General features: G+C 36.8%; 1 protein-coding gene across 1 annotated transcript in view; it reads right to left on the bottom strand.

The window, feature by feature from the left end:
* Positions 1-1,697: 1,697 nt before the first annotated feature.
* The window catches only part of LOC110022057 (mediator of RNA polymerase II transcription subunit 14), a gene marked incomplete in the record, with an annotated part of 35,012 nt that continues 11,683 nt past the window's right edge, over positions 1,698-25,026 (bottom strand). The window contains 4 exon segments of the mRNA XM_020720839.1: positions 1,698-3,086; positions 13,874-14,949; positions 20,076-21,079; positions 21,160-22,177. Coding sequence (XP_020576498.1) covers positions 2,291-3,086; positions 13,874-14,949; positions 20,076-21,079; positions 21,160-22,177 — 3,894 coding nt within the window.

Genomic DNA, 25,026 nt, shown 5'->3' with positions numbered 1-25,026 from the left:
GGGCCGATCTTTTTGAAAAGCTTTTAATTTATATCATTGGGCCGATCTTTTTGAAAACCCTAAAGTCCAATAATTTATTATCAAATCAGTTTCGCTAAAATTCTTTGAGAAAATTAATTGATAAACGTTTAATCCCACATCTTGTAGTTAAAATAAACACCTCCCCGGTTCATAAGAATAAATGCAACAAAATCAGACAAATTGGTCTAAAAAATCACATTAAAATTAACAAGTGTAGGACCTAGGGTACAAATTGGGTTTGTCAGCCTATGACCAATCAGAAGGCCATCACGTATGTCTAGACATGTAAGTGAGTTGAGCGGACTCGAGCTCCACTCACTCAAACTCAAGCTTTTTTATTAAACAAATTTGAGTTGAAGCTCATTTTGCGGGATAACTAGACTAGCTAGCTATTGTTCTCCGTGCTGCATCATCAAACAAGTTGTTGGGGGCACTTCTACTTCTCTAGCCACCTTCTTCGGTGAGTTTCAATGATAATTTCATCTACCGCTCAAATGAGCTGACTCACAAGTTAGTTTCATTACTATGAGTCAAGCTCAAATTTGTCATTTAGACCGGGTTCAAGCTCGAGCTTTCATTTTGCAACTTTATAGCTTGAAAATGTCACCGTCGGGCCAAAGGAACCGCTGTCTAACTCGCACCTGCGAACTTCTTCCTCCCATGACCGATATTTTCCTCCGACAACAAACTTTCCTCCAACGGCCGACTTTTCCTCTGATGGTCGACTTTCCTCCGATGTCAACTTTCCTCCAATGGTCGACTTTCTTTCCGATGGTTGACTTTCCTCCGATAGCCTATTTTCCTCTAACGGTCGACTTTCCTCTGACTGACAAATTTTTCTCTAACGGGCGATTTTTCCTCCAATCGACCACTGGAACCCGGCAATCCCCCCTGACAAAAAAACTTCTAAATGACCAATCCAACGGTCAAGAAGCTACCAAACATTACGCACTAACAAAAAAGACTAAATAATCATGTACTAACATTTTTAAACATAAGGGTAATATCATAATTTACTTTTAACACCCCCCTCCCTCTATCATTTATAAATAGTTGGTTATTTCATATAAAAAGATTTGTTGGTGAACCCCCTTCTGTAACCCAACTAATTAAATGAAATAAAACGCATCCAAAAGCAAGAGAACTCCCAATTCGTCTCAACGGGACATTTCCTCAATCACAACACTCCATCTTTGGGCACAATTTACCGGACAAATTTGAATCCAACAGAGCCAAAAGAGTCCATTCATAATGTCAAATTGACAAAATACTGATGATCGAAACTAAGAACGAGCTTATCTCAGCAGAGAGAGTCGATGAATGCGGATAAGCTGCAGCTGCCCCAAACAGACCCAGAGTCGATGAATGTATGCGGCCAGGCGCAAACTGTTACCCCTGAAACCCAACAGGGCTTACATAATTTTCTTAAGAAAAAATTAATAATAAACAACTACAAAATACAAGCACAGACCCAAGTCTACAAAATAATAGTAATAATAATAAAGCTTATGGGGCAAAAAAAAACTAAGTAAACCTCCTCGGAAGGCCTGAAGCAGATCCAACGTAATTAGCCCAACCACATTTTCCACTTAATGGAGATATAAAATTTTGTACAAAAACTTTGCCAAGGCAAATATACATTTTTTTACCTTGCGTGCGGATTTAAGTAGGAGGTATGAAATGTAATATAAACAAAAACAATGGCTTCATTATGAATCTACAAACATTGATTTCTATACATAAATATGGTAGCAAAATATGAACTTGAAAATAGATCTTCCACTCAATATGAAGAAAAAACTGTGTTTCTTTAGATGATTCCAAAGGCATGATGGAAGCCAGGTTTATAGAGTTCCTACAAATGAAATATAATCGAGCAGTAGCCCCAAAACTTTCACTAGGGCATATATTACAACAACTACTACCAACCCACTTTTCTACAATGCCCTACTTATTCTTCAAGGACTGGACAACAAATATCATTTATCTGACCCAGCTACCTACGTCACACACATCCAACCATTTGTACACCAAATCATTCTTCCGGTTCAAAATTCAGATGACAACTGAACCACTCAATGGCGTAGCCGATGCATGCAGTAGACTTTCAGGTTTCATCTTTCCCTGTTTGATCTGAATTCATTTAGAAAAAATGGGTCCTTGCTAATGTATGATGCTTCTCCATCCTGATGACAAACCATTTGATGATGGTTAATTTACACTGTACAAGATCTCTAATGAATTCAGCCATTGACGAGACCTCTAGCTTCTATGTCATGGCAGCGGCAGAAGAAAGAGAGCCCTCTCTTAGCTGTTGCAGCGAGGCCTGCAGCGTTCTTTGAAGCGCCTCGGCGACCAGCCTCAATCTTCCCTGGCTAATATCTCCCACAGAACTCCCATTGGCATAATCCACGGCCCTCGCTAACCTCTGCTTGCATTTCTCCCAGTCATCCCCACGAGACCAGCAAGCTCTGCCTCCATGGCTCCCATCCATTCTAAGGAAAGATATATGGGGATTCTCACCAAATGAATATTTTAGCCTCACTGAGACACAATATGGAAGCCAAGCAGCTCCGCCAGCTGCATTGACATGGGGTATATGAGCGGGGTCAAGGACAAAAGTGAGAGCAAAGTCGACGAAGTTGTGGGCACGGTCATGATGGATGTTGCTTTTTGACACAGATGAGACATCTGAGTTCTCATTATAAGAAGACCCCAAGTGATTCTCCAAGCATAACTCGATCCGTGCTCTCTGTGTGGAAGCTATGTCTCCGCTATGTGCCTGAGATAAACCTTTCTTCCAAACAATCAGTTTCAGAAATTCACGCAGGACTGAAATTGGGAGGGTGAGGAGGGTGATGAAGGATGCAACCCTCGAGGCATCATAAGGCTCTGAAGCAACGCGCCGGCTGAAGTAGTCGCATATCTCATTAGTCTCAGATGATGAAAGCTCCTCCTGTGCGCTGGTTTGTGTTTGCTGTTGTTGTTGATGGTGGAAACGTTTCACGCTCAGAACTTGCAAAAGAAGCTGGACCCTGTGGACACTTACAGCAAATACATACCCACTGCACAAAGAAAACACGGGTTAATTAGTATAGCCATTTTAGACAAATAAAACGAGTGTTCTATGAATAAAAAAAAAATGTACAGCAATAAATCAACATTTTGAAATCTGGCAGAACCATCGCTTACACGAGATTTCTTATGCACAATCGAAGTAATGCTACAATGTCAAGTTTCCAAGAAAACCGCATCCAGAGTAAAACTTAATTGCTGGGATTATTAAAAAGCCATCTTTCACCACAATCGAAGTAATGCTACAATGTCAAGTTTCCAAAAAAACCGCATCCAGAGTAAAACGTAATTGCTGGGATTATTAAAAAGCCATCTTTCACCGAACAATTATTTTGATACAAGGGGGAGAATAGACCGGAGTTAATTTGGCTTATTTGGGATGAGCTGTTGCATCGGACGAGCTCAGCAAGTGCAATGGGCACACTGGTCGCTCAGTGTTAAAGCATATCAAAAACGACCAAATCAAGCCCAAAATGGGCTTGAACTGATTAGGATAACCCATAATCAGATCTGGAAATGAACTGATGGATGAAACGTTTACCCTTATCCGGGTGAATTTCCTAGCCAGGCTGATGGTGTTGTAAAAAATAAAAGTAAATGGAATACAGGGGCCAGATCAAGCCAAATATTATGACAAATTTCCTGTCAAAATTGAATCCATACGAATTTAGACAATATTTTGAATTTCATTATTAAGTTTATGTGTAATATCTATGGCGGGGTAGGGAAAATTTATCACCTTAGCATCATGAAATTTTACACGTACATTGATAAGTTGAGAGCAACATAGAAAAGTTTTTAAAAGCACGCTTCAGAAGCAAAGTCAATCAATACCCGCTTCGCCCGCCTCGCCCGCCTCGCCCGCTTCGCCCGCTTCGCTACCCTAAGGAGCTATTCAAAGCCTTGAAGTTAATTTGCAGAGATTATTATTATTATTATTATTATTATTATTATTATTATTATTATTATTATTTTGCAAAGTTTAGGTATTTAATTATGTGGCAAACAATTAGAAATTATTCGAAATTTTAATATACATGTTTACCCTCAATATTTGCCTTCAAGTTATGTATTGTATCACATTTTCTTTTTTTTTATATCAACCTTTAAGACTTTTTTATAATTACTAATGAATATATATATATATATATATATCATTAATAGTTTCATATAATCTATTAGTGTTTTGGTTAATAAAACCATCGCATCGCTTTGCGCTTCGCGCTTTGAGGCAAAAAAAAAGTCCTATGTGTCACATTGCCCTTTGCGCTTTTATATCACTACATATTAGAGATATGATATTCTTTTTGGTCAAAAAAAAAAAAAAAAAAAAAAACTCGGTCTATAACCCAGTTGAAATAATTTCCCTATTATGCACCTAGTGTTACAAAGGGTATTATTTCCAAGCTTCAATATAATATAATATAAATGAGTCCAAAAACTATATCCCCTATGATGATGAAAAAAGAGTATTCACATATTAGAGTTATCATCAAATGATGATATCCAAAGCTTTTTTTTATAAAAGAGACCGAGGAATGATAAGACTGAGTGTTGGACATCAATGATTGACAAAAAATTATTGGGGAATGGTGATTGTAGGCATCGATGCTAGGTGGTGGCCGACATTGGGCAATATGCTGGTATAGCTCTAAATTATTAAGTCTAAGCATTCTCTCTGCCAAAAGTCCTCCATTAAACCTTAGTAAAAACAATTAGATATTTCCGGATGGAGCACTCAAATCATTTTTTAAAAAAAGTTCAGTCCATCACATGGCTCAAAAACCCTTAAATAATTAAATTTTGTTGTGGCACATCAAAGCAACACTGAACATAGAATTAAGTGATCTTGGGATAGCCAAGCAACTCAATTTCACATGGGTATGCAAAATTTGGAGGACATTTGACACCCCTAATGGCCTCAAGAAAATCTTCAATGACGCATCAACACAGTTGATTCAGATCAATTTGAACTCAAATCTAAACATTCTTGGTATCACTGGGTTTGCCTAATTGAATCGTATTATCCCAAACTATAACTTTTTTTTAAAATGGAGATCAAATGAATCCCGAGATCAATTCCCAAGTTTTCAAGTCCAAATACTCAAGTGCTTTGAGATCTTAAAATTCGTGTCAAAATGCATGCTCAATCAAATAAAGCATTTGAGTGGTGTATCAATTAGGATTATCCTTCATTTTTTAATTAAATATAATAATTCTTTTGTTAGGATTCTCAGTTAAAGTTTGTTTTAAAATGAGCTAATTTCTATAAATAGGGATAGGAATGTTGTATCTTAAAACAATCCTATTATTCTTAAAATTTTAGGCGGCTCTCTCCCCAGTCGAATTTATCATTTTCTCTCTTTTTACAAGTTCCCTCCTCTATGCATGAATCTAGAGAAAGCCTTTCATTTTCTCTTCCCATCTGAAAACCTTCCTCACTCATCTCTCTAAGCTCTCTCATGCTCTTCTCATATCTTAAGGTTAAAATTCAATAAAAGAAACTAGTAACTCAAAGGAGAACACAAAGACAGCAAGATAAGAATAAGAAAGTATAATATATATCACCAAGGTCATCAATTTGGCAACAAGGTAAAATGCAACCCGTCCCATCCATTTCACACATTACCCATTCCGCCTATTTCTAACCCTTCCCCACTATTCCACACAAACCTTAACCCCCAACACATCATAGAAGGCTCAAACGACTCCCATCCACCAAATGTTTTAAAAAAAATTAAAAAGAAATATAAAATCATAATCCAACACTAAACATAAACCTAATTTCAAATCTATCCAAAACCTCTCCATCCCCTAAGACACCAAAAATTGGTTGCAAAAACAATGGCACCACTTTAAAATTAGATGATCCCAACTCAGAGAAATATGATGGTAGCAAAATGTGTCGTTAATCTTGCATATAGATCAAGTGGTGCAGCGTTCAATCGTGTTCAGCCTACTTTAGCAATTAGTATTTCTAAAGAAAATTTGATAAAGTTTGCATAGAAATTCTAATAAATCTTACAAAGAACATCCGCAAATAGACCATAATAAAACATAGCTCAATTAACAAGATCATTCTCTTTTCAACCTAAACATTCCGGTAATGAAAGCCTCCTTGTCCTGATGGAGGACTTCTGCAAATTTTGGAACCTCAGTACAATTAATAAGAAAAGCACCCCCAATATTGGCACTTTTTTAATAACGCCTATACCACATCAACCCTGTCATTGTCCTTCTTCCTTAAGTTCTTCTAATAGAATAACTTTATATGGCATGGTACTGCTCAACAACTCTTCATATTTAACTGCCATGAACAAACTAACTTGGCTCAATCAACAAAATCATTATTTTTTCAACATAAACATTTGGGTGACAAAACCCTCCTTGTCAGAGTGCAGGACTCTACAAATTCTGGACGTTCAATAGAGTTAGCAAGAAAATCATTATTTCCTCCATACTCCACACAAATCATAACCCCCAACTCAAAATAAAAGGTTCAAATCACTCATTTCCATCAAATGTAAGAAAAATTTAAAAAAGAAATACATAAATCATAATCCAACACTAAAACATAAACCTAATTCCAAATCTTAGCCAAAATCCCTCAATCTCTTGAGACTCCAAAAAATTGTTTGTGAAAACAATAGCATGCATAAAATTAGATGATCTCACATACGAGATAGATGTTGGGAACAAAATGTGTGGTTCACATTTCATATAGATCAAGTGGGGCAAGGTTTAATAGTGTGCAATCTCCTTGAGCGCTTATTATTTCTCAAGGCAATTTACTGAAGTTTGCATAGAAATCCTAATAGAAACTTACAAAGAACAATTCATCAATTAGATCATAATATAAAATAGCTCAATCAACCAGATCATTACTTTTTCAAACTAAACATTCCGGTAACAAAACTCTCCTTGTCATTATGGAAGACTTCTACAAATTCTGAAACTTGATACAATTAACAAGAAAATGTCAATATTGGCGCTTTCTTAATACCACCACAACTTCCTTCCTTGAGTTCTTATAATAGAAACTTTCTATGACGTGGTACTATCAATGGTGTATAATCAGCTCAACAACACTTCAAATTTAATTAGCTATAAAAAATCTAACTTGATATCGGAAGACAATGTCCTCAATGAAATGAAGAGCAAATACTTGTCAATATCTTCATCATCTTGCAGTGAACCTTAGAATAAAAAAACCTCTCTAATCCAACGTGATAAAAGAGAAATCGATGTGACTCCCAATATTGGCCTCAAACCACTTAACATACCACATAATAGTTTCGTCAGTGAGGGCTAGGGGCTAGCTTTTCATGAGCCTTGTAGAGGCTCATCCAAGCTGCTAAATTCCATAACTTGCTTTTTGACTTGCATAACACATTGGAAGTAGAATCCTTGGTAGGCACATTCTATTTCGACGATGGAGTGGGTGAAACAAACTAAAACTAGGACTAAATTTTTTCTAAGATTTTTTAGACATTTCATGCTTGTTCGATTGTTTGGCCCTTGTCCAAATTGATTTAAATTAAGAGTGTCAAATCGGGTTTGGGTCTGACACGAAATTAACCCGACTCAAAACTGCTTGAATCTAAATATTATGAAAAACGACGGCAACAAAGTGAAAAAACTGGATCGAAAAATTACAAACCAGAAAAAAACACACAAATTTGCGTGGTTCGGCTAATTTGCCTACATCCACGGAACTGCAGAGGATTTTAGTACTTCGAAAAATTACACCATCGAACGCCTCGACGTTAACAAGAAAACTTCTTTTCTCCTTCTCTCTCTTAGCTCTCAAGAGGACTTGGCTTAGCACTATGACAGGACAAAAGAGACTATTTAAAGAAAACGGGAGAGAGGTGGATGGGAGAGAGGTGGATGGGAGAGAAATCTTAGCACTATGACAGGACAAAAGAGACTATTTAAAAAAAATGGGAGAGAGGTGGATGGGAGAGAGGAGAGTGATAGAAAGGTAGGTGAGACGCGATAGGTGATGTAGGTAAGTCACGGACTCCACCTAACAATTCTCTCACATGGAGACTAAGACAGTGACTGCACCACCTACTGGTTGCATCATCTGATGGAAGTACCGTTCTTTTCCTCAATCATGATATCCTCCACTTTCCTCCATCTCTACAACTCATGGCACTTGTCTTCACGTTGGAAGATCAACTGAAGTCGAGCACAACTTTAGTTTCTCAAGAGTAGCATCTTTCGTCGACATATCAGCGTCAACATAGTCTTGTACCTCCAAGTTTTTTCCTGGGTTACTCCTGTATCTGTTTACAGCTCTCAATGCATGGGCAATATCCTGCCTCAGCTGAAAGTCCTTTTCAAAAAGTTCAGCCTAGTACCTCTTATGGTAATCTCCGACATATCAACGTCAACATAGTCTTGTACCTCCAAGCTTTTTCCTGGGTTACTCCTGCATCTGTTTACAACTTGTACCTCCAAGTTTTTTCCTGGGTTACTCCTGTATCTGTTTACAGTGTCTTCTTCCCTGATGGAAGTTCTGTCAACTCCCAAGTTTGATTCTCTGAAAGGGAATTCGTCTCCTTAGTCCTTTTCAAAAAGTTCAGCCTAGTACCTCTTATTGTCATCAAACGCAGTCTTCATCTGGTACACTCACTTGTTGTGCAATGTATTCTTCCCTGATGGAAGTTCTGTCAGCTCCCAAGTTTGATTCTCTGAAAGGGAATCCGTCTCCTTCTTGGCCAGCTCCTACTTGTTATTTTCTTCTTGCAAGATTTCTTTATAGCTCTGGCTCATGTGACCAAGTCTGCAAGGCCGCAAATTTGTTGTGTTATAAGCAACTGTAGCAACTGTAGTAGCAACAGGCAACAGTGTTGAGTAAACCTATAGTCATATATAGTGTGTCAGTTTTCTTACCCCGAGTCAGTACTAACGCTTCTTCGGTAACCTTCCAGTGCTATTTGAGAACACTATTGAATGACCACCCTCATTGAGCTGCCCAACAGAAATTAGATTTTTCTTCAACTCAGGAACGTGTTTGACCTTTTGCAAAGTTCATTTGTTCTTGTTAGGGAGTGCAATATCAACGTCTCTCATCTGCACCACGTCCAGAGCTTTACATCAGCCAGATATATCTTTTAGTTCTTGTTAGGGAGTGCAATATCAACGTCTCTCATTTGCACCACGTCTAGAGCTTTACATCAGCCATATATATCTTTTCAAATTTACCTGCAACATAATTTCACATCAACTCACGGTGAGAAGATGTATGGAATGAAACCCCTGAATTCAGTATTCAGTTATCAACAGAATTGTGAACTGCCAACAATAGTGCATCATGTATCTCTTCAGTCACCACATTTGTGTTATCATTCTCTTTCTTAAAATTCCTGCATTTCATTTTTATGTGGTCAGTCTTGCCACAATTCTAGCAGGTTGACTGCTGATCAGATTTTGATTTTAATCTTCATATGTGGTCAGTCTTGCCACAATTCTAGCAGGTTGATTGTTGATCAGATTTTGATTTTAATATTCATCTGTTTGAGTTCATGTCCTGTGATCTCCCTCTGAAATCAACAATTAGTGTCGAACTCGAACCCGAGGTCTCGCCAGAATCTTTCTTGCGCACCTCTTCAGTCAAAATCAAATCACAAATATCATCATATTTCAGTTTATATTTACTTGCAGAACTTCTAACTATTATCCTCATGGCTTCCCAACTATTTGGCAATGAAGCCGCCAACAACAACGCACATCTAATCATCAAAATCAATTTCAATAGAAGACAATTGATTTGTGATAGTATTGGAATTATTTAAGTATAGCAACACATACACCTTCCGTCATCTTTAACTTTAATAACTTTTTCATCAAGTGCACACTGTTATTCGTCGATTACTTCATACATATCTGACAAAGCCGTCATGAGATCTGCAATAGTCTTCTCATTGATGACGTTGTAAGCAATCGATCTCGACAATACTTTTTCATCAAGTGCACACTGTTATTCGTCGATTGCTTCATACATACCTGACAAAGCCGTCATGAGATCTGCAATAGTTTTCTCCTTGATGACGTTGTAAGCAATCGATCTCGACGATATTAATCGAATAACCCCCAGAACCTGTCGATCCAACAGATTCAATTCTGCATCGTCCATCTTTACGATTTTTTTCCAAATAACGGAAGATGAAGTTTCTTCCCATAGAGTTTTCTAATAAGCAAAATCTGTGTCATTGAACTTCTTGATCCCTGATGTCATCACTTCATCTCCGCCCATCGTTCTTCCTTAGATCCGAACGAAAGCTCTGATACCAAGTGTTATGAAAAACGACGACAATAAAGTGAAAAAAATTGAATAAAAAAATTGCAAACAAGAAAAAACCACACAGATTTACGTGGTTCGGCTAATTTGCCTACGTCCACAGAGCAACAGAGGATTTTAGTACTTCAAGAAATTACACCGTCGAGCACCTCGATGTTTACAAGAAAACTTTCTTTCTCTTTATCTCTTCCTTTCTCTCTCTTAGCTCTCAAGAGGACTTTAGCACTTATGACAATATGACAGACCAAAAGATGTTATTTAAAGAAAACGGGAGAGAGGTGAGTGGAGAGAGGTAGAGCGAGAGAGAGAGGTAGGTGGGAGAGAGGTGGGTGGGAGAGATAAATCACAGGCTCCACCTAGCAAATCCTTCCCAAACATCTAATAAGTCAAAAAGTACAACCCAAAACCGTCCACCTTGAACCCACTGACACACATAACCCGTTTAACATAAGAAATAACAATTATTCAAGTCAAATTAGGGTCTATTTCGAGTCAATCTCAAATCGATTTTGGGTTGATGTCTCAATTTCGGGTTAAGGTGTCAATTTTGGTTGGTTGGTCAACCCGAAATCGACCCAAAATATTAAATAGGGTATTATTCCTAATATGAACTCAACCTGAAAAATTATTCAGGTCAACCCAAACCCATATTTTTCAAATCAAGTTCGGGTCGAGTTGACGTGTGGGATCAATTTTTGATACCACTATTCAAACTTGGTGTCAAGCCAACTCATGGGAATCTAAAGTCCAAATGGTTTCATGTTATGGATGACTCTATAGAGATTATACTTTTGAGTGTCAAAATTAGAACAATTTAGGGATTTTTTGGGATCAAATTTGTTGAGTTTGTTTTTTTTTCTTTTGTTTTTAAAAATATGTTTATTTTGTTTGTTTTTTATTTGTTTTTATTTTTTTGTTTCTAAACAAAAATTAACATATTTTTGAAAACACTTGAAACAATATTTATGTGCTTTCAAAAACAATTATATCGAAATCAAATATGTCAAACATGTTTTGCTTCAAATCAAAACATAAATAAAAAAATAAAAAAATAAAAAATAGAGCAAAAAATAAAAAGTTATCCCAAACGATACCTTAGAAATTACGCGAGAAAGATTATTTTATGGGTAAAAATAACTTGAGCAAGTTAACCAAACAGTTCGTATATGATATGATCTTTTGATTCATTCGAGAGTGTTCTTGTAGTAGTTAATTAAGCGTGATTGGTCAAAAATGGGCAGGAGTTGTGAGACGAAGCAGCAGGTCGTGCAACAAAATAGATTAAAATTTAAGCAAAACGTAACTGAATGGAAAGAGGTTAGTAAGGGACTATGGACCCATGGCTTCATACACTCGACAGCCAGACAAAACATTGTTAGCTATGCTAGTGGTGGAAAAAATTCCACTGATTGACAAGCAAACATGTTCCTTGTTCTTTTGTCCCCTTTGACAATTACTCTGAGTTGCGAGCTAAAGCATATGCTGAGGAGATGACACTGTCCAGGATATATCTGATATAACATAATGTACTAGTAGGATGATCACAATTTGATAGCATATTTGAGCCCTTTTAATCCATATAAATGCGAGCTTACAACAACGACAACTTCCAGCTGAAATGCTAGAAACTGCAAGGAAATGATATATCCGGAAGAGGCAAATCGAAGGAAGCTTGAACAAAGGCAACTAGTCTTTTAGAGGTGGTAACTTACATAAGAAACCAAGCAAATTCTCCTAGGCTTAAAGTGGGGAGACCTCGACTCCCTAAATTTATGGTCTCTCCAGATCTACAGTTGAAGACTTCTACTTGGCTGAAACTCTCTTTAATATCTTGTTAAGCAAATGTTATATGATGATATTGCCTTAAGTTTGAATATTTTTTAGTGCTTATTTGTTTTAGCTGCTATCAATAAATTGATCTACAATTGTTAGTCAAATAACACCAAGAAAAACATAAACAATTCATTGCAACTACTTTAAAATTTGAGATATGATATGAAACAACTATATTAAAGCGTTGAAACATGCAAACAAAAAAAGTGGTGAAATTTTCCTCTGTTAGAGGGGAAATGGGTATTAGCAACGGTGTACACAAGTCAAGCCTCACTTAAGACACCACCAACTTGAGCTTGACTATGACTAAGTAATTGAGTTTGAGCTCAAGGTTAAGTTTAATTTAATGAGTTCAAGCAAAGGTCACGAGCCGGGGTCATTTATTATGAAAGAAAAAAAGATAATTATAATTCAAGTAACTCTTACAATAAATGGTTAAAAAAAATGAAGTTAAGGAAATAATAAAAGAATACTAGACATAATGAAGAAACATATAAACTTTAAATATTTTTAATGAATTCATACATAGACCATTAAGTTTTAATATATTTAAAGTATAATTTACATTAAAAATTTTTAAATGAGTTGGGTCACAAGCTGATGAGCCAAGTGGAGGGTGGCCCAGCTTTTAGCCACTTTAACTCATCAAGCTCAACTCATGAGTCATTTATCAAGTAGAGTTTGCACCAACTCATAAGTCGGCTTGACTAAAGTTTCAACCCTCATCTCCTTCAATTCTAATTTCTAAGCAAATAAATTGAAAAAAGGCAAATATCAAGAGCAACCATTACAAGCAAATGGAGTCAAAAAAGGAAAATATCAAAGAACAACCGTTCCCTTTAACATCAATACAACTTTTTGGCGTACGTGATTCCATGAAAAATCATTCAATTATTTCAAACCATAACAAAAAAACAAGATGGATTGCAGGAGAACTGATAATTGATTTTCTAGTCCCTTCAGTGACAACCAAACTAACCCTTACTTTCTAATCCCTTTAGATTCGCTAATAATACCTAAAGCGCATTCCCAATCATGAGATAAGCATGTAGAAGTTTCTAGTTTCTAGGGGGCTTTCTTAAGTGGCAAAAAAATTCAAATACATGCAAGGTGGACGTCAGATCAAAACATCAACACTATTTTTAAGTCGTATTCATTCAATAAATTCATTGTGATGGATGGATTTCAGTTTTGAGGTCGTTCAGGTCGGAGCTTACAAATTAACTTCGGGGTTCTCCCAAGTGGAGAAGAATCCTTATTCCCATTCAATGAGTATTTGTTCCACACAATCAAACATGCAACTGTACCCATACTGATGGATATCAAGTAATTGCGGGAGAATTTATATCATGTACCAGGCATGAAACAAATCAGATGTTATTTACAAATAAAAAAATATATAAAAGTTGAGCGCAATTAGCATCAATTATAAATTGTACAAACCACCTGTCCTAAGCTGTATGATGTAAAAAAGTACAACATAAATATTAAATAAAAACAAATAAACATTTACAATGAAACAAAGTGAGAGCAGCAAGGGGTAAATGCCAGTTTATAATGCTTCTACTAGAAAAAATTAGACATAATCTAAAATAAGTATGCATGCAGAAATCAATTTCAAAATCTGCAACTCACCCAACAAAGAAGCGCAAGGCTGGCTGCTCTTGGTCCAGGTTTAGCAATGCCCCTTCATTATCCTTTAGGATTGAACCCAATATCTCTTTGAGAAGATTAGGCAACTGTGCAAATAACCACAAGACGCCAAGATACTTAAGAATACCACGTAAAACCTTTTTAAGTGCTGCTAGGGGAACCCATCCACCTCCATAACCTCCATCATCTCCAAGACCAATAAAAGCAGTATTCAGTTCCCCTCTAACATGCACAGGGACGCCAGTACCTTGAGCTATCCTCATCGGTACCCCTGATATACCTGAAGGCATCCCAGATGTTGTTAGCATGTTATTGCTAGCGCGGCTCAAGTTGCCAGACATCTGGTTCCCAATAAGAGCTACAGGTCTTGGCATTCCAGCACCAGTAACAGGACCAGAACGATTTCCATTAGGTACCATAGGCTGAGCTATAGAATTTTGTGCAGTATTGCTTGAGCTCAAATGCCCGCCAGAATGTGCACCAGCAGGAAAATTAGGCTCCAAAGCATTCAAACCTTGTGCAACATGCTCCATGATGAAAGGCCTAAACTGTGGGCAAGGCAATGAACCCCCCGATGCAGGCCCTCCCTTTGGTGGTGTTGCTGGCTGCAACCAAACCTGGTCTCCAGCAAAGCAACGCATATCAACAGCAAACCTCTTGCGATATATTATACGAATCCAATACGGGCCTCGCAAGACCACAGAGACATCAATGGGTAGCAGTGAACTGGGAACAATTCCTGAAACACATCTTCCAGCAGCAGACAGAGTTGCTGCATTTTGAATATTGTGACTATTAAGAGGAGCTGAAACAGACGTTCCTGTTGAGGCTGCAGGAGATACAGGCATAACAACATTAGACATAGATGAATTAGGGAGAAATCCCAGTGATGGGACATAGCTTCCAGGTTTACAAACGGGAGAGGGACCAGTAGATACAGGACCAGACATCCTAGCAGGAGGTATCGCAGCAGCTAGAGCCAGCAAGGGTCCAGCAGTTAACCTGATGCAATCCAAGAAGGATGCAACATCACCGCCATTGATGAAGTCCTCCAGGAACTGCATGAAACAAAATCAATTAGCCGGTGCAAGATCACCTCCAATGATAGAAATGCAAATCTAAATTGTAATAACATTATAATTGTATGCCTTATATAGAATGCTACACAAAAAATTTGAAACAATATACCATTGGTATTCTAAACTAAAATGGTGCCATAGCATTGATTCAGGGTAAGCAACTGAGACACAAAAAGAGAAGTAAATGGAAAGCTTATTGCTTGTTCAAGTAAAATGCAGCACACCAAACCTTAATTAATGTGCAATTAATGTATTTTCTTCTTTTCATTAGCTGATTTATTTATTTGCTATTTCTAAATTGGAGTGCATATTAGTGATGATGGACAAGTAAGGTTGTATTTTAATTTCTAACTTTAGATAAGGTCACATGGCTGTAATGGCTTCAATCTTGACTCATTTTCGTTTAATTCTAATAAATGGTTGGGAAGGCTGTTGTGGAATGCATTATTTTATTTTATTTTTTCATTAGCTGGTTTATATTTTCTTTTAGCATATATTCAACAATTATGGTAGAAAAGGGTTGTACTGGCTAATAAACGTTGCATTTTTTTCCAAACTATATATTGAACTACATGGTTGTAATGATTTTAGTCTTGATTCAATTAGGATAATTTTAAAAAATTATTGGGGAGGTTATTGCAGACTACATTATTTCTTCATTGATTCAATTAGGATAATTTTCAAAAATTATTGGGGAGGTTATTGCAGACTACATTATTTCTTCATTTATGCTGCTTCCAGTTGATAGAGATTGGCAATTTTAGAAGTTATTTTGCTCATTGGTTGTGATTGGAGGCTACTGTGGGATAGCTAGGTTGGGTTAGGTGTTCCTTGAAGTAGATTAATTGGGTTTCGGTTTGAGTGTTGGAGTGGAGTTTAGAATTATTAAGTGGCAGCTTTAATTGCTTTTTTTTTAATCTAAGGAAAGACTTTGGGACCGTTTGGGGCGGCTTATAAGTGCGGGTGGCGTTTTGAAAACGCCGCTGTCCTGTTTGGTTCGCACTTATGCACAGCTTATAGAAAACTGCGTTTTGAAATTTATAAAAGACGCGGCCCCTGGGAGGACCCCACGGGCCGCGTTTTCAATTGGATTATTTACTCCTGTGGCCTTCTTCGTCTTTTCTCCTTCGCATTTCACTCTCAAAGAGCGGAATCGTCGTTGTTTGCCGAGTTCGCTTCAACATTCGTGGAGGCTTCGGTCGCTTTCTCCTTCGCATTTCACTCTCAAAGAGCGGAATCTTCGCTGTTTGCCGAGTTCACTTCGAGATTCGTGGAGGCTTCGGTCGCCGAGTTCGCTTCGGCGTTCTGGGTCGCGAGTTCGCCGCCATGGATCTCCTGGACTGCCTCGACGCCCCCTGGTGCCCCGTATCCTTCTACATCGACGACTCCAACTGCAAGCTCCTCTCCCGTCCATACGCAAGAGTCGATCGCAGCCGTCCCAAATTTATCTCTTTTTGTATCACGCTCGTTTGTAAAATGCCGAAAAACGTCCTCTCTTTTGAATTGCGCTATTAATGTGTCGGTTGTCTTATCTCGCCACTAATAGTTGGGACCGCCTAGCAGCGCAGAAGACAATGGCCGGAGCAGTGGAAGTGGACAGGGCTTTGGCCGCAGGAGGAAAGGCTTGCTGCGCTCAGGAAGTGAAGGGACCGGGCTATGCATCGCCGCTCGAAGCCATGAAAGGGCCTCGCGAGGCTTTGATCTACGTCACCTGCGTCTATAACGGTGAAATAACTCGCAATCTCCATCCTCTTTGTATCTCTGCTCAGTTTTTATGTTTTCTGGTTTGGATAACATTCGGAATTAGTTTTGTTTCCCCAAGTCGGTGGTGGTATTATTTGATTTGACCTATGAAATGGAGATCGGATTCAACGTTATAGCTCCGATCAGAATGAAAGAAAGAAAAGGAGGAGGGTTCTTGGATCTGAATCATGGGCTATTGCGGTGATCTTTACTGTGAAGTTTTTTTTTACTCATTGTAAGATTTACATGCATGCTTCACAATTCCTACGTATCTACACTTTGATATTTATATTTATACCAATTTAACTATGCAAGAAAATGTGCATTTCATTTTCAAAAATTAGTTATAGTGGCATTTTTTATGGGATATGAAATATTCGAGTGTTAGAAATATAAAAAAGTCAAATTTTGTTAGGTGTTAGATACATAAATTCTTAAGAATTGTGTGATGTGTATGTAAATGCCATAAGCGTATGTTAGGTGTTAGATACATAGATTCTTAAGAATTATGTGTGATGTGTATGTAAACGCACTAATCAAACAGCTAAACTGCTTACTCAGAACAGGGGCAAAATGGTCAATTTTCCAGAATCAACTGTTTTCCATAAGTGTCAACCAAACTGTCAGACAGTTTATCCGGATCAGCTGCTCATCAGCAGATTATCAGGATAAGCTGCTTATCAGCAGAAGCTGGATAAGCTACAGCTGCCCCAAACAGACCATTTATGTAACTTACAGTCTCTGCTGTGGAAGGAAACATGCATTTTGATATTGACATGTGTAATTTGACTTTGGCGACTAATGGACGTCCTTGGCATGTGGTTCCTAAGGCAATTAAGTGAATCCTTGGATGATTGTTCTTAAGTTAAAATTTAAAACTGAATAAATTGTGATTATAAAATATGAAAATTGTTTTTGATTTAATTAAAAGTTAAATTGAGATTGATCTTTTGTGAGGCGTCTACTAAACTAGTTTATAAGGAGTTCATAAATACTGAATTGAGGAATGAAATTCAAAACATTTTGGTTGAATAATATTTCAAGTTTCAATTTTTTTAGTATAAATTGTATGTATTATTCCGACGAATGCCACTTACCTAATTCTGACATAATTCATCAAATTGTGCCTTTCTTTTAATATGATAAACTTGTTCCATTTTCTATTTCACCAACATAAAGTTAGTATTTTGTTTAGTTACTTTAGTACTTTTAATCTTTTTATTAAAAGTGACAAGTAAAAAAATCTAATATGTAGAAATTAACCTAATTAGACTATTAATTGTATAAAATATGATGAAAATATGACACTCAATAGGACACAATGAAGAAAAAATATTCATGTAGCAGGCCCCACTTAGTGGGATAAAGGCTTGTTGTTGTTGGTGGTGCTCTCTCTCTCTCTCTCTCTCTCTCTATATATATATATATATATATATATATATATATATATATATTGTATTGGCTAAATTATAAGAAATGTTTTAGCATTCAATTAACGGTTTTTAATTCTAGCATCACAAGTTTTCATTTAAAAAAATTACTGGATTAACTCATACGAATTATGTATGAAACCACAATTTTAATTTGCATGGAAGCATGCTACACATCAGTTACATTATGAAAACCTAATCCTAATTTATCCTGCATCATATTGGTATCAGATATTTAAAATGTATCAAAAATATTACTTAGAAGTGGTTCAATTATGTAAGTAATTTAATAGAATGTGAAAGAGATGAAATTATAACAACATTTAAACACATTCTTTAATCTCATGTCATCAATCCTCCCACTAGCTAATCTTCCAAAACTATGACATTCCTTCCTATTAAGGGCCGTATCCTATCATGGATACAACAAACTGCAAATTTCTATAAATTATTCCATTTTCTCACAGCCACTAAATAACATCATCATTAATCAAAAACCTATAGAAACTGGAGGGGGCCCTTCAGTAGTCCCAATTCCTTCCCATAGCCACTCGTCATCAGTCAATAGCCCACAGCCTACTGCTTCAAAAAAACACTTCAAAACCATCAGTAAGGAGGAAGTAAACCAGATTGCTGCTTCAGCTGCCAATGCCCAGCCTAAGGATACACCATTGGAAGAGGCTATTTGCATGTCACGTGGAAGTTTGTTAAAAAATGCTGCCCCCATCAGCCCCCCTTCTACTCGCTAGCAAGCAGTCCTCTTACTGACATCCTAGCAAACTTCTTCATTACATTATCACTTCTTTCTATGCCTACTAATCTGAATAAGAATAACTATAAGCAACCTAAAATGGATTGCATGTCCACATCCATCAACCTCTTGCAACAGCAAAGTTTATTGTAATCCCTTAAAAACCCTTCTGACATAGTTTTTTTTCTAGTTTTTCTAGCCTTCTATAACAATGCCTTACAAAAACAATTAAAAAAAAACTCAAACTTTAAACCCAACTTAATTATTTTGCAAGTTAAATGACTCAAATTACTGATTTAGGAGCATTCATTCTGAACGTTCCACAATCCTCTGGGAAGATAATTATTTAAAAATAATCACCAATCCACAAAAATTAGAAGACTACAAATTTATGGCATTAAATTACCTTTTGACTCTTGAGACATAAGGAGCGTCAACATAAGATCAACAATAGACAAAGATTTAAAATTCAACATACGCACAATTTAGCACACCATTTAGCAGTACTAAAATATACGTCAATTTGTTTATCATAATTTAGCATGATATAGTTCACAGGAATAATCTTGGAAAAAAACTAAAAACTCGGTGTTGATAAAAATAATGATATTAAAGTCAATAAACTATCTCAATATGCTGTTTAGTTGTGAATGATGCTTTCAAGAAGTGAATTAATTGACCATTTTACCAAGTACTAAAAAACCTTCAAAGCCATCAGAATAGCAAATAACAATGTGTGCAGACTCCCGTAAAAATGACAAAAGTAAGTAGGCAAAACAATTACTAAAAGAAGATGCTGATAGAAGCTAGAAGCATATATATACATATACATATGAAAAATAATTAGCAGGAACATTATTAAAATTAACATGCACAAAAATGAATAGACATGCACATGAGAGAACAAAAGAAACTTATTCTCTGCAGAATGTCAAAGGCTGAAACAAAAAAAAAAAATAGAAACGATAATTGCCCTCCGCGATAATTGCCCTCCGCATAGACGCAGAAAAAAAAAAACTGCAGCAAGAAAATTTCCTCATCTCTGCAGAATGTCAAAGGCTGAAACAAAAAAAAATAGAAACGATAATTGCCCTCCGCATAGACGCGGAAAAAAAAAAACTGCAGCAAGAAAATTTCCTCATCGATCCAACAAGCACGAGACAATAAAAGGGAGCACAAACCTTTGTATGTGGCCATAGATGGTCTGGAGAAACATGCATTGTGCAGCCCTCCTTGCCAGACTCCCATTCAACAACAAAGTGTGCCATTACAGGCATTGAACCATAGCTAAACCATAAACTCATAAGACCAACAGCCTCAATCTTGAATGTTCTTCTCATCTGTTCGGTTAACTTGTCAACAGGCTCATTAACAGCTTTTTGTACTTGCAGCTTATTGTCAGAGCATGCATTGGAATCATCTAATTTACCATCTGCTCTGGCCCCAATTAGCCTCCTCATTCCACGAGCAAATAACCGTGCATTTGATAGCCTTCTTAAATCCGAAACAAGCCTCGCAATGCTATCAGCTTCAACTGTTCTATAACACAGAACCACTCCTTCAGGATCATAATGGATGTGAGAATCAACATCAGATGCATTAGCAATACGAACACCAGGGTACCATGGTGTACCAGTACTTCCCTTATAAAGTTCCCATAATTCCTGAAAATGTTGGTCCTTTATTTTAACATCCCAATGCATGCTTCCAGGTTTGCCTAAACGTAAACAAATATGATGCCATGAGCCATCTTGAGCAAATGGCAATCGGAACCACAAGTTTGAAGATGAAGATCGTAGACCAACTTCTTCAACATAGGGAATATCAAGAGCTTCCATTTGGCTTGTTAGTCTAGCATGCTTAATACACAGTGAACAATGTCTAACAACATGGAGGAGGACAGACACATATATGTTTGAAGGAGCATTTCCATGAGTAGCCTCAGCAAGGAGACTCCCATACATGTGTACGCCAGATCTGCGTGATGGGAAAGCTGACAATTCGGGTAAATCAGTGGATTCTGAGGTTTTCATTCTCTTCCGTGGACGACCATCCTGCTCTAGCTCTTTGAATGATGGTATCATGTTTAAAATGTCAGACAGGGACCTTTTATGAGCAGTTCTTTCCTGTTTAAAAATAACCCTTAGCCCTAAGGCCTGTGAGGTTCCAGATTCTAAATTTTGACCTGTGGCACCCAACAAGTCATGAAGGAAATGATAGTAAATCAATACTAACAATAAAAATACACCAAAATAATGCACTTACAAGAGGGGGCAGCAATCAATGAACTTGAATCAGTACTTCTCAAATATCCAGCTAAATGGTTAGAAGATGAACCTTTGGAACCATTTATTTTGCTAATAGGTACTGAGGCCCGAGAAACAGTTGCCTGGGGTGGAGACATCAACTGGCTTCCTCGATTCACAACTAATGCAGAACCTGAAGAACCGGTTATCAATTTGGCTTGATCCTCATCCAAAGAAGTAAACTGACCAAGGTCACTAGAATACAGAGGCTTGAGAGAGCTCAAATCCTGTTCAGATTTTGAAGATGAAAGTTTTTGAAAAGGGGTGTTTCTTGTTGAGCTTGAGGAGAAAATAGCTGAATTGCTACTGTTAAGTTGAACCTTCGCATTACTAGATGGATAAAACGAGTTATTCAAACTGGCAGAAACTTTGTTGAAGGTGCTTATTTGAGAATTTTGGATTCCACCATCCAACTTTGGGGAACCAACAACACCAACAATTGTTCCTTGACTATTAGTAGAAAGAGAGCTCAAGTGTGAAAAGGATGGCACATTAAATGAAGAGGGAAAATTTTGACCCGCAACATGGGTTCCTGAAGCATCTTTGTCAGATTCAAACACTTCATCAACAATAGATGAAAAGCTTGGTTGAGTAGAGTCAGGAAATTGCAAAGCATGCTCCAACCCCAACATTGGAAGGACATCTTTAGAAAGTTGATTCAAAGTAGCCAAGTTTGGGAGGGAGCTTATCTTCTGCCAGTTTAGAAGGCTCAAATTCAAATCATCATCAACCATCTGCATCTGACTAATGTCAATTTTATTAAAGCGAACAACAAGATTAATGTTACCGACTGACAATGACTTCCCATCAGTTTCTGGTTGAGTCTCTAGCAAATTAAAAAGAGGTTTGAAATCCTTATCAAGCTGCATCAACAAAAAATAGGAGTTCCCAGATTGTGGAAACCCCATTAATAATAAATCTGAACCCTGTAATATAGATTTTGGAATCTTCAGAGTAGCCAGGCAGCTTTCATAAACCTGCAAAAAGTTACTTCAAAAGTTTTACAAAGTTTCTTTTTATGTCAAAAATAGAAAAGCATAAACTGCTAGGAATGGAATTCGTTAAAAAAACTGAACAATTTTAAAAGCATTTACAAAATCAATAACCAACAAAATTAAAGACCATAAAAATAAAAAAAAAAATTGCAATGCAACTGGGAAGAACAAACCGACTTAAATAGATAATAATAAAATAAAGTAAAAAAGCAAAAAAGTTCTGAGCAATTGATAAGAATTACCCTAGCCTATAGCAGAGATTAGAGGTTGGTACTCAATAAAATGATAATACTCTTTACATTAAAAATATAAATTCCATCCTAAGTTGAAATGCGCATGAATCATGTAGAAAATGCACAAACATGATGACAACTTTTTAAAGCACACTTCGTTAAACATACATTTTTTTTAAATAAAATGCAAAAAAGTAGAGCCAAACGAAGACAAAAACCCAGATGTTCACCAATGGTCATGCCTCCAAGGCTTAAGCAACTTGGATTTGATAGGGCCAAAAATTGCTTTGTTAGTCGAGTTTTGATGGAAAATTAACACTCTTGAGCCTTGACATGAATTTTCTCCTACTACATAGAGTTCATGTTGGATAAAAGGACCAATGGCTCCAAATTAGGCCCCAAGTCAAAGCAAAGACCCAACTTAAGATAACAAACAGAGCCCACAGTGTCCATAATCTCTTGAACATTTATATCAAAGTAAACCAAAAATGTGAATCGGTATAGCTAACCATGAGAACCAAAGAAACTTTATCACCACCCCTCCCAATCTCCTTTTAAGTATAAATTAGTTTATCTCTACATGATGCAGAAAGTTATTTGTGGAGCACAAAAAACAAAAATAGACCCTCAAAAACATCATTATTGAAAATTCACCCATGATAGGTAGAGGTAATAAACCATAGAGATACGCATCAAAGACAACCAGAAAAATAAAATTATCAAATAGGACAAATTTTTTAGGTATTCTGTTACCTACCATAAAATCTTCCTATTGATAGTATCGTTAATCCTCGCAAAAACTAGTAGTAGCCCACAATCAACCCTGGATTTAAGTGTAATATTTATATGCTATAGCAAGCTTAACGATCTAAGAGAAACAAGAAGTCGTCCCTGTACAAAAATTAATGCTGGAATAGATGTATTATAAATTTGTTAAAGTATGCCATCCTAGAAACCACTTCAAGAGCACAGTGACACTCGTCGCACAAATGGATTCTTGGTCTAGTGACAAGCAAAAATACATGACATAATCATTTGATCTGACAAGGTAGCTATACATGACATAAGCAACCCCATTGTTTAAATATTCATAATCTTTCACCAAATCAAATGATAGAATGATTGAGATATTTCCATTGTATTCTTTACTCACATACTCTAAAACAGCCACGAGTACCTGTTTTATAATTATGAGCCGAACTCTAGTCAACAAAGTGATAAGATATTAGCTAATAAAGCACCTAAACAGTAAATTGGGATACTAAATTAATAAAGGTCACGCTTAAGTTCAAAAACTAAACCTAAGATGTTAAAGAAAGCCTAGAAATCGAAAGGTGGAATGAATAATTCATAGTTTCTCCGTTTGTGAAGTGTATGATTAACCAATAAATGATCATTTTATATTCATGCCAGTTTTCGTATTTCCTTTACAATATAAGCAAGGAAAAGAATGGGCATGCTGAGGTAATTAGTTTGACGAAGATATAATTTAGGATTTATACTATAACAACAACAACAAGCCTTTATCCCACTAACTGGGGTCAGCTACATGATCTAGGATTTATAATGTATGAAAAAAATTTCCAGGTGAATTGGAGGAATATCAAATTCACAAATTAAACTAACTATTTTCTTCATCAAGTTTAGCCCATTTTGCTTTGGTCAATGCTTGCTTCCATTTGAACAATCAACCCTGATGATAGTTGAGCCATCATTCCAACCAGTAAGTACCACCTCAAACACAAGCTTCAACTCCAAATACTCTTCCCAAAACATTTACTTGTATGTCTTTGAATATATCACACCCACTAGAGTCCCTGATATCACAACTATCACTTCCTTAGCCTCCAATCTCTATATTACTTCAAATCCCACTTCTCTATATTCCTCATATCCTGTCACTGCCACTTCTCTATATTACTTTAAAATTTCAAATTTTTCAGTCGACTCATTGCAGCCATGGAGACATGTTTTAAGGCTGCTCAAAATCAGTACTGTAATGATGCACCTGCACTTATTGGTGTAAATAAAATGTTAATGGTGGTTGGTATTTAGCCTAAAAAAGTGGCCCAAACGCCAAAAAGACAACTTCAATCTGACTCATGAAAGCTTTAAGCTAAACTCTTCACAATGAAGCCGAAGCGCAACTCCATCTACAAAAGGAAGTAATTGGTTATTGTTGAGTTCACGCCAACAAGGAACTAAATGGAAAAACAATCTGCTTTGAGCAAGACAACCTGAGAAAAACAAATATTTCCTATTAGATTTAGTTTGTTTATCGAAAAAATGAGGATAACCCTTGTTGGATGCATTATGCAATGTTCAGGTTTCAATCCCGAGCTCACTTCAGTGCCAACCAATTTAAACTAATATCTTATATTGCGCATAGAAGGCAGGTCACGAGTGGTGGCTGAGTTTCTCCTACTGCATCTGGAGGTTCCAGCTTCGTCCCACAGATAATATCTGTGTAATGTAAAGGAAAAGCTGCATAGATCAACTCTCCCCAGACTACGTAAGGGGTGTGTGCTTCTCTTATATTGGGCTTAAAATGATTGAACCCTCGAGAAAAAAAAATCCCTTAAAAACCGGGGCTAGCCA

This window comes from Phalaenopsis equestris, unplaced genomic scaffold, assembly GCF_001263595.1.
Source record: "Phalaenopsis equestris unplaced genomic scaffold, ASM126359v1 Scaffold000002, whole genome shotgun sequence".
NCBI classification, from domain to species: Eukaryota; Viridiplantae; Streptophyta; class Magnoliopsida; order Asparagales; family Orchidaceae; genus Phalaenopsis; species Phalaenopsis equestris.
Note: the sequence above shows the minus strand (reverse complement) of the source record. Positions and strands in the feature narration are given on the sequence as shown.